General features: G+C 35.9%; 1 protein-coding gene across 4 annotated transcripts; it reads left to right on the top strand.

Moving 5' to 3' along the window:
• The first annotated feature begins 447 nt into the window (after positions 1–447).
• LOC147851148 (E3 ubiquitin-protein ligase SIS3-like) lies at positions 448–5,826 on the top strand. Of its 4 annotated transcripts, none has more exons than XM_087335711.1 (10): positions 448–616; positions 699–737; positions 1,441–1,502; positions 1,607–1,680; positions 2,433–2,577; positions 2,677–2,766; positions 3,133–3,195; positions 3,280–3,405; positions 4,455–4,568; positions 5,306–5,826. In XM_087335711.1, exons 3-10 carry the CDS (start codon positions 1,485–1,487, stop codon positions 5,495–5,497), a joined length of 822 nt encoding a protein of 273 aa, XP_087191837.1. In that variant the 5' UTR covers positions 448–616; positions 699–737; positions 1,441–1,484; the 3' UTR covers positions 5,498–5,826. The 4 variants fall into 4 exon arrangements, with proteins under 4 accessions (XP_087191837.1, XP_087191836.1, XP_087191840.1 ...); XM_087335710.1 differs by having other exon boundaries at positions 1,436–1,502; XM_087335714.1 differs by lacking the exon at positions 699–737.
• The last annotated feature ends 5,669 nt before the right edge of the window (positions 5,827–11,495 follow it).

Here is an 11,495-nt window from a genome sequence, read left to right as displayed (position 1 = left end):
TTTATGCCACAGTAACACACACACACTCACACACACACGGACGTGCACTCATCTATTCAAGGCACTTTCGTTTCAAAGCAAGTCTTAGGGAATCATAAAGCTAATGATTTGAATTCAACATTGATAAACAGTCGTGCGTGCGACATTGAAGGAATGCATTCCCATTTGTGGGGTGGGGTGGGTTTGGGATTCGCCATTGATCACTGATTCCGCAACACAACAAAATTTACACCGCCATCTCGTGCATGTAGTAGAATGTCGATGGACAAATCGATAAGAGTATTGTGAGGTATATTTTGAAACTAAAACCCAACACGATCTCCTCTAGGCTCTAATGATTCGTCCACACTCAGGTCCGCAATGTTTGTCCCACCTTGTAGTGTGAAAGCAAACCTAACAGAGCTATATGTATATATATATATATATATATATGCGTATATATCTGTACTCTGTCCTGAAGAGATTGTGGAAGCTTTAATTGTTCTGCAGTTTGATTCGAATTTTCCATAGCACCTGAGAACCTGAGCCATACCCTAAAATTAGAAACCCTGAAAACAGGTTTGGCGTATGGATTTGTTTTCACACTGGAGAGGATGACTGGGCTCAACATTCAATGGTGGGCTATTTTCTATAATTAGTTCTCTTAGTTTCTTTGCAATTTTTGACCTTTATCTGTTTATTCATGTATTATTATTCAGGTATGATGCCCTGTTTCTGCTGATGCTTGCTATCAGTGCGTATCCTTTATGTTTACATATTCTAATGCTTCAAATTAATTGCTAAAGTTAAATTACATGTTAAGTGTCGAGTAATTTAAAGATTTAACTTCTACCTTATGGTTTAAATAAGAGGTTTGCCTAGAAACGTAACTTACATTTGTGCAAATATACATCTAAGATAGTTTATAAGCTTATTGCCGTAATAAATCTACACATAATCTCTTTGTAGTTTATGTGATACTTTGTAAAGAGATGTAATGTACTCATGGTTTATTCCACCTAAATCTCAATTCTCTGTAGTTTTTATGACATCATTTGAAAGAAGTATGACATGGGCACATGTTGTTCGTACTTAAATAACAATACTTTGTAATGTAATGTGATCATGAAAAATGCATTGTAGCTTAATGGGCTTATGGAAAATGATTTGTAGTGTAATGTCTCATGAATATGCTTTGTAGTTGAACATGATCATAGAAATTCCTTGGAAATATAATAACATAACTTTTGGAAGTGGTAAAATGAAGTAAAAAAATACTTAAAATTTTCCTAGATGAAGAACTCATTGATTCTATGTAGAAGTGGAATTTCATCAATTCTATATGATTCACATAAATCCCTTATTTGGAATTTTGTTCGTCATTCAGAATGTGATCACATTGCAATGCATAGTGTCATACTTATTGGAAAAAGTTCTTAATTCTCTCTTGGTGTAGAGTAGCTATTTCTATAAAATGGGACAAGTATCAGAATTGCTCGTACCCCATGCAAATCTGGATTTTGGTGAGTGTATATCTGGTCAGCATTTCTACTGTTTCGTAAACAACAATTTTGTTTTATTTAAATATTGTCATTCATCAAATGTATTTTTATAATATGTTGTGCAGGTGGATTATGCTACAATTTTCATTTTCCACATTCTCACAGTTGCCAATCATGGCCTTTCTGAGAGTCCATCATTGTAAGTGGAAATATCCCATCCCTCATTATTGTGGAATATAGAGGAATAGAAAACAAAGAACCCAGAAAGAAACTTTTCGCTGCAAAGTTACGAGCCATTTATAAAAGAAATTATAGTTTTTGTTTTTCTATCATAAAGGTCATTTGCATAAAAGCAAATAGAGTAATAAAATTGGTTTATCCTATTTTGCTTATGGAGTGATCTGTTAAGTTTTTGCTTTTTCAGTCTTGTCTTCACTTACAATATGAAAAATGAGGTGCTTTTCTCAAAGTGGCGTATTTGATTATTGAAAATCTGTGGATATGCTCTCTGCTAATGTTTTCAAAATGAAACACTTTGATGGAGTACTTTATGAAACTGGCATGTATGAAAAGCAAAGAAAGCCTCATTCCGTAGTTTCAGACAGATGATATGATACCAAATGAGACATACAAAGAGAAAAAGATGGAAGTCGTTAGCTACATATTCTGTGAAAGTGACAGTTGATTTGATATGGGTACAATGGGTGGGCCTTCAAATAAGGGCATGAAAAGATTGTAGAGAAAATATTTCCTATGCCTATATTGCTGAATATTTATCTTGCTTTCTTTCTCACCTGAGAGTTATATTGTAATATTTTAAGGTACATGAATTATTCTTTCATTTCATGTTCCATATGGAAGCTATGCCATGAAGGAGTTGCAACCTTGTCACAACATTATTCACAGTATTAATGAAATATGTGCTATTTTTCGATTGGCGATTTTCTTCAGGCATAATCACAATGATAATTTACAAATGGTATTGAGGTTGAAAGGCAGGGTTATAGTCTTGGTTTGTTTGGCATTTTTTCTCTATCCTTTCCTTTGGGCTTGGACAATCGTTGGATGTCTATGGCTCTCCAGCACAAGAAACTGTGTAAGCAATGCTTTTGAAGAGTCAATATTCAGTCAAGCATGTGAATCTTTTTCTGTTTCAGAAGTTCTGGTTTCAAAATAAGTTCCTTTTTAATGGTAGATACCTGGAGGACCAAGATTGGGTTTGGTTATTTGGCTGTCCTTCAGCTATTTTGGGCTGCTATGGATCCTCTATTTACTCATCAGAAAAGTGAGTTCCTCAAACATGTGTATATTTTCTACTGTTTCTATGGTTCATTTAAAAAGGTTTCTAAATGGTAATCCATCACATTAGCATGCAAGAGGCAGGATGTTGCACTGTGCTTTTGCATTTATACATCTTATTTTAAAGGGTGTTGATAATGTTTCTGTTGAAATGAATGATTAATTCTTTAGGTGGAAAAGTTTAGATGAAAGTAGGAATATCATTTTGCCTATTGGTTAATATTTAATGCTTTGGATAAAAAATTTGAAATAGAAAAAAAATCTTCACATGTCTATTGGTTAGTATTGAATGTTTTTGACAGAAACTTTGAAGTGAAATAATAATATCCTTATGCCTACTGATTTATGCTAGTGGTTGGTAAGGCGACACACACTACTACAATCTTCTCCGGGTATGGTTGTGTCTGAGCTCCAGGTAGCAACCAAAAAATGTATAAAGAGGAATGCTTACCAGCAATATTCAGACCAAGTCTTCATTAATTATGGTATGTTTTGGTAGGTCTTAATGGATTTGATACGAGTGCCCGATCATCAGGCTTTCCAAGTAATGGATACTGAGCAAGAAATGAGAATGGGCCTTGAGGCAGCTACTTATCATCCCGGCTTGTTCTTAACCCAACCTCAGGTCTTACAAAAAACTATTTGCTCTACATGGTGACTGATTTCATTGCTTTTGCAAAATTTACCCAAATACCCCTTCACAACATTCCTGAAACACCCCTTGTAGAGTATTAATATGCTTGAAAACAACTGTGGCCTGCTTATACCAGCAAGTAATATGCATGTTGAAAGACAAATGAAGGTTATGTTACACAGTTGGCATATTCTTAAGTTATGACTGGAAAAGCTTTTAGATATGGCATGTACTTTCTGTGGACATGGTGGTCTAGAAGTCAATGTGACTAAGACCAAAGTCATGGTAGTAAGCACTGTCAAATGTGAAATTCAGGACAGCAGTCATTAGTGCAGTAGTTCACAGTTTCAAATACCCTCAGATATGGCATACCTATACAACTCACGTGGAATGCGTGTCTGTCTAACTAGGAGAATGGAAACCTGCTTAACCCGACATGAAGAATTTGAGAACTCACCACGACCCAAAGATGGTAGAATAGATCTTAGTAATTGATGCATGCATGCTGCCAACTCTGGTCTATGGAATTGATGTTTGTGGAAGCAGTATTTCAACAAGCTCTTGGAATGAAATAGAGAAAATGCAGAAGAAATTTATATGCCGACATCCAGCAGCTAAAAGCACAATCCATTACTCCATAATGCTTCTGGAAAGTGGAAGAAGGCTAATAGAGTTGTACGTCCTCATATTGCAAGTAAGAAGAATGCCTGAAATTTCCTCCCCAAGACTGCATATTGGATTCTTCTCACAGAAAAACCACAAAGCAAATTTCTTTCATCTGGCTGAGTTCAAGACATCTGGAAATATTTTGCAAGATGGTATGTTAAAAGAAATCTAGGTGTTCAAGTAGAGGAAAAGAAAAGGACAGGAGAATATGAGCTCATGGTTCAATCAGCAACATTGAGAGCCATCCACATGAAATCGACTTGTGTAACCACATCATAAACTAAAGAAATTATTTCCTGCTACTTTGCATGGATTTTTTTTCTTGCATGCACAATCATAGTTTTTCTAAAGATTATTCTGATAACTTTGTGTAGAGAGATGCAATACAAGGTCTTATTCAACAACTTCCAAAATTCCACTTAAAGACAGTACCAACCGAATGTAGTGAATGCCCTATTTGTTTGGAAGAATTCCATGCTGGAAACGAGGTATAGATCATTCTTGGTTCTTCCCATGTAATTTTTATTTTACTTTTTACCTTTTATTTCACAAATTTCTTATTAAGGGGCTTTATTGCCAATTGAGGTAGGGCTGGGAGTTTATGTATAGCTCATAGGAAGAAACACTGAAGCACTACCGTAAAGAAAGAAAGAAAGAATAGAACTCTAAAATACACTTATTTGTTGCGCATTACCAGTGCTCCTCTGGTAATGTGCAACAAATCTATCACTACGAGGTGCTCCTCTGGTAGTTTTGAAAATGAAGGGTTATGGAAGGGTATTCTGGTGTTTTCCCCAATAAACAAATTTGATTGTTTTGTAATTTATATGCACTGTTTCTTGTGGAAACCTGTTGGCTTCAATTCTGATTTGGCAATCAAGGAAACAGAAACAGATTCTTCATATATTAGGGAAATTTATTTAATAAAATTCCCAAGAGGAGCCCCTGTTTTCCAGCGAAGTTTACTGGTACTTTGTTTTTTAATGCAACTGTGTTTCTTGTTTACACACGCAAACATTGGCTTCTGAAAGATAGAAAAATAAACAGTTATCTTGATATAACATGTAGACTTCCATGACTTAGTTGTTGTTCAGTGGTGAGGAATCAGGATGATGGTCGAACTCACCATTTGTGGCTTACAAGCTGTGTTAAACTATTGTACCAGTCCTAAGATTTTTCTAGTACTTTTTATATGTGCATATATATGTATTGTGTTTCTCTTCAGGTACGAGGGTTACCATGTGCGCATAATTTTCACGTTGGATGTATTGATGAGTGGTTGAGGCTCAACATCAAATGTCCTCGATGCCGATGCTCCGTTTTTCCTAATTTGGACCTCTCTGCTCTCGGAGGTGGTAATACCCGGCGTCTTCATGGAGTTTCAAGTATGTACTTTGGTGGTGATGTGCCTTCCTAAGCATTGGCATCAAGCTTCTTGAGTGAATCCACAAAAGATATCCCATCATGTATAAAAATTTACTCTTTTTCTGGAGGTGTTTGAAACCATGAAAATGTATTGAAATAGGGATGAAATTAAGTGGAACGCAATTGTTCCAAAAATGTTTGGACAATATCATGAGATCACAAGTGTATCTCACGAGATCACAATGACTCTTTTGTAACGAGGTCTTGATCAAAAGAGGGAGTCCATATTAAACAACCGTGCCAGATTACTTTAATTCTTATTGTTATGAAATAATGAATAATTTCTATTTCCAAAATATTATGAAATTTCTTTAACTATGGTCACATAAACTATTATATTGCCAATAGATATATAGTGCGCCCAACCATCTTACTCAATACTATATCCCTCTCTTAGAAGTCTGCACATATACCCAAGGACCAAGGACAATGATATTAGTGTAAATGGATACATCATACAACATATTAACAATATTTAAGGGGGCCATTAGTTTAACCCACATTAAGTGTGATCAAGCTTATCAAAATAGTACTCTCATAGGTGATGACTTGTAGTGTGAAACTATATATCATTTCTCTCTTTGTCCTTAAGGGTGTTATAATAGTGTCTTGTGTTACACAATCTTGGATATGATGTAATAGCACATCTGATAAGCATAGGTTTTATCATGATGTGAAGTGAAAGTTAGTCAATGACCAAATAATGGATTTCTCTTCCTTTAACAATTGGTCATGTTGCAAATATTTTCTTAGAAGGGCATCCTTCCAACTTTATTTATGAAGATGGTGTGTGAGCAAAGATCTCCAATTTACATACTATTCATATACCCTCTTGCATGCCTCTCCTAAATGTCTCTCTCTAATTCATCATTTCTCTTTCTCACTTGCCCTTACATAGATTCTCCATGTGCTAACTCAGATGTTGATTGTGGTAATTGTCCAATTAGAACTCTTTACTAATCATAATGGTTCATGTGCCCTCCGCACATCATGTGCATAGTTCTCAAGTCATGCAGTTTTAGCCAATCATTGACTTTTCCCTATTTGAGATTTCATACATTGATTCTCATGCATCCTTATCCTTTATCTTGCAAGAACGTTTATGATGATAAGAACGAGGAGAAGGGAATTCGAGTTCATCCCTCCTAAATTCTCGTATTCTAGCGCTCAATATTTTGGTTTAAAAGTCAATTTATGGTCATCTAAGCAAACAAAAGGAACCCATGGCAATCATTTTTTTGAATCAATGTTATAGCAAGTTGCAACATTGGCATTGGCTTGCAAAAAGTGGTTAAGAGTTTTTAACTTTACTTTAAGTCTCTATAACTTGTTTTCTTCCTTTTGTATTTCCAAAACCTTCCGATGCATTCTTCATATTACACCCAAAATGAAGAACAAATTTAAAACTCGTCTTGAAGTGCATTTTCGTTTTACTAAATGAGAAAAGTTTAGACAAAAAGAAGAATGTACAAAGTTGTGTCAAAAATCAATCCAATTAGAAAATTAGAGAATTGAGGTAGTGCACGAGATACAGTCATCCACAAACAATAAAAACGATCGTGGGAACAAAGTGATCCACAAATAATCAATGGAATCACATGATGGTGTATGCTCATTTGAGATAGCCAAGAAAGAGGTGACTTTTGCAATCATATTTTAATAGGACCTAAGTTTTTCAAAAGTGGGTAAAGCATGTCCATATTCTCATGAAGGGCAAATGTTTGAAACCTTTGCCTTTGATTATTTGACTCTTCATGATATTTAGGTTATTGTTGTCAACTTTTAGTCTTCCTCCTCCGATGGTTCCGTATCACGAACGTTATGCTAGTCAAATTTTTCTCGAGTTCTTTTTGTGTGTGTTGGTAAATATTGATGACGAAATGAAGAATGAGTAATGGTTAGAGAGAGAGAGAGAGAGTGTGTGTGTGTGTGTGTGTGCGTGCGCGTGTATGATCAAATTGAAATAAAGAGAATTTGTTTCATGTGTGCATTAAGGGAGAGAACCATTGGTAGTAATTAAATTTATTTCAAAAACCTTATCTAAGGAAAAAACAAATAGAGGGAGTGAGTGTGAGAGAGCTAATATCTCATTGTGAAAATGTTAATACTTCGTTAAATTGCTAATGCAAATGTTTGTACTTAGTCAAGTCAAAACTTCATATGGTACAATTTTTCTTACACACAACCTGGTACACATAGAGATACTCTTTGGATTCTATGGAAACAACGATGTAGGCGAGTCTTCTCCAACCAAACCGCACATCCAACAAGGTTACTGCAAGAGATATGGAGTGAAATTGTAACCACTTTGAAGAGCCAATATGATGGCCTTAAGGGCCGGCTCTGAGGGAGTTGAAAGACAACGAATAGCCTTCATCCAACAGTGGTCGTCCTCTCCCTTTCTTGAGTCAGTGGGCATCCACATAAGATGGAACTATCGCATCCCTTCAGGGATTTGCACATAATCGTCTCATTTGTAAAATTTTATAACTAATGGAAGGAGTTTTTTTTTTTGGAAAAAAAAGAAAAAGAAAAAGAAGAATGATATATATATATATATATTTCGAAATGTTCAAGGTTATCATGTGCACTTGCTTCTTATTATAATCAGCCACAACATGAGGGTGGCTCCTAAATACATGTTAACATCTCAATAATGTCATCTAAGAGAGAGACACAATCATCTACTATATAGAGATAGTTTTTATTATTCCCATTGGAAGTAAAATATGACATATGGAATCAAAAGGGAAGAGTTTTCATGTAGTAGTTTTGAAGTTGAGGTACTCTCGATGCTCAAGAGCTAATGAGAGAGAGAGAGTTGTGATGCATGATACAAAACAACATGACAATACAAAAAAACCTTGCTATCAAAACTACTTCAAAGTAGCGATGTGGCAAGGGCAACCTTCTAAGGCGTTGCAATACAAAACAACACAAATGTAACTCATATGGGGACAAAGTTCCCATACAACATAACTGTGAAAACTGCTAAATCAATTTTCCTCTTATCCTACATATTTGTCATGTTGTTTTAATATAAACATACATTTACGAAAAAAGAAAAAAAGAAAAAGATGTGATGCATGATAATTCCGGTTTACCAACATCAATTATTATGATATTTATGAATTGTGGGTTCTTTAGACCACTTCCCTATTTGTTTGGAGGTTTGCAATCATTCAAATGACATTAATAAGTCCTTACTTGACAAGTTCCATGACACTTTAACTTGTCTTTTGCTTTAGTATTACTTCAATTTCTCATGAAGCAAAATTTGGGGAGCTTTTCACAAATAGATAGCAAGGGAGTACAATCATGGGATACAACTTTGTGAGACATTAGATCATTCATAGTATGTATGGGATAACTAATGCCCGATGATGATGGGGTCTTCTTCAATAGTTCTTAGAAGTTCTTTTTATGTGTAACAATTCATACACCAATGTTGGATGAGGAGGTTTTGGATATCCAAAATCAATTGCAAGTAATTATTTCTCAATTGCAATGTCAAAGTTATCGTTGTGTTAAGATGTGACAACTTAAGGATGAGTTTATTAATAAGCAATGTCAATCTCATTTGTTTTTTAAAGTTCTCCGTAGTTATGTTAAGATGTGACAACTTAAGGATGAGTTTATTGATAATCAATGCCAATCTCTTTTTTTTTTCTAAAGTTCTCTATTGTTAGAGTCTAACTAATTAATTGAGAAAAACAAAAGGAATTATAAACCAAAGAAAGGAAAGACGGTTGACAAACCATCTAACAACCCCCTAGCAATGACATGAGATGGACCCAAACCTCCTCGATGTCCCATAACATCAAGGGTTGATGTGATTTGTACCTTAGGTCCTGCAAAGATCGCACATGCTTAGCTAACAAGAGCCATAGCCACATCGTCATAGTCTCAAGTTTCAACAGAAGTCAAGCCTCCGTAAAAAAGAAGGTAGCTAGCCTTCTTATATAGGCAGAAACCCTAGGCATATAGTGTGTTCACACGTGACTACGTAATGTGAATTGGTCAAGTTATAACACATTTAATAGTTATCCTACACCATAGAATTGAATATTCCATCTATCCTGCTTACACTCAATCTAATGCAAGGGCATGAATTTATAGTGTTCTTGACGACAATAACTACAATATATGTTGATTATTTTAAGAAGTTGCTTGGCTTGCAATTATTTATGACAAATGAGGTGATTAAAGCACGTAGCGAATATTGTGATGTTGTTTGATTTATTGTGTACAACCCCCTTAATCATGAGTTTGATGCAAATTTCATAGAGGAGGGTTGCACAATTTTAAGGAAACTTCCTAATGCTAGGAGCCCTGGTTGGGATGGCTTGACTAACAAGTGATATAAAGGCAAAGATTCCACGATGTTTCCTCAAGATTCCTATACACCTATATTAGCTTTGCCATGCTATCACATATGTTAGTGAAGTGCCACAATTTAACAAAGTTCAACATGTCAAACAGAAAGTCATCATATAGACACACAAACCACAACCTGTCAATTGGGCGACAACGCTCTACACCAAACAAATTCCATCAGTGGTGTGATCCCCCACAACCACATTAGAACTTTATATGGGTTTTAACGTTGTCGTGAATATTCACGCTTGCAGGTCGGATTGGGCGGGACCATGGGGTCATGCACTAGGGAGTCAGAGGGTGATTCGACGGCTTTCGACCGCGTTAGCATTCAATTCATTGACAATGTTAGGGTTTGATGTGATTAGCACTCGATTTGCGAACCATATGCGAGATTAAGACAAAATCGTAAGGAAAGAATATACACGATTTATGATACAAAAATTAGGGCTTTTAACAACAATCGGCTTAGCACCACAATTCAGTGGTTTTTACAAGAATCCGCTCAGACTAAGTGATTAAGCACAAATGGCAATGACTACAAGAATTGGCTAGCGATTAAGCACAAACGATTATGACTACAAGAAAAACCCAAACCCACAAGAAGAGGAAACCCTAATCGAATAGGAAGAGGAAGACCTTAAACCAAAACCCTAATGGTGCCCTCCAACATAGGATGAGGGACCACAAGCCCTTGAAAGGAAGAAGACTGAGAAGAGAAATAAACCCTAATGTTCTACCTCAAAACAACAAAATGTTGACTCCAAAATAAGCCCTCTTCTCCCCCTTTTATGGAGGAAAATGAGAGACCTATATTCGACATTTCATGAATTTAATATTACCTTGGCCCAAAAGAAAAGGGAATAAAAAGTTATTATTTTTAATGCATTGGCAGAGACTTGAACTTTGGACCTCTTTGAACCCACTTAATGGCCACTTTTTCTCACCATGGACACGCTACATCACGATAACATCATACATGTGCATTAAGTTCTAGATTAATTTGCCAACTCTGCCTTATGACCATTGCCAAGCATGCATTGTCAACATACCATTGTTAATATTGCCAAGCATGCAAAGAGAGCAACAAGGAAACACATTGTTAATATTTACATCCCTAAGAGCAATTCATTCATTCGTTACATGCAGGCCATTGTAATCAACCTCCATACCTGTCACACACATGGTACAAAAGGAGGGATGATATAATTGAGAGAGAGTTTTAGGAAGTTGAGGTGCCGATCTTCGTGTTGAGAGAATGGGTGAACTCATTGATCTCGGGTTGAAATTCCTATGGCCCCAACAACAAACCTCCTATCGTGTTTGGTTTTCGTATTGGGTCTCCCATGTTTGGCCAGTTTGGATTACCATATCTTGACTTCTTTGTTTATAGCTCTTAGCTCCACAATGACCTCCAAGAGATCCCATTCTAAAGCTACTTGTTCTATGCCTAAGTTGTCTTCCCATTGGACATATTTGATTTGCGTGGGTATAAAAGCAAGGAGATGTCTTAGATTATAAGTTTAAATCTTGAATCTTGGTGTCTAGGATCTAGAGCTTCAAGGTTTGAAGCTTTGTGTTTTGAAGCTTCGAGATTTCAAGCCTCGTGGTTT

Source organism: Azolla caroliniana, unplaced genomic scaffold, assembly GCF_043228905.1.
Source record: "Azolla caroliniana isolate FFs.n. ecotype wild unplaced genomic scaffold, voAzoCaro1.0.p SCAF_20, whole genome shotgun sequence".
NCBI lineage: Eukaryota > Viridiplantae > Streptophyta > Polypodiopsida > Salviniales > Salviniaceae > Azolla > Azolla caroliniana.
This window is presented reverse-complemented; position numbering and strand designations above follow the sequence as displayed.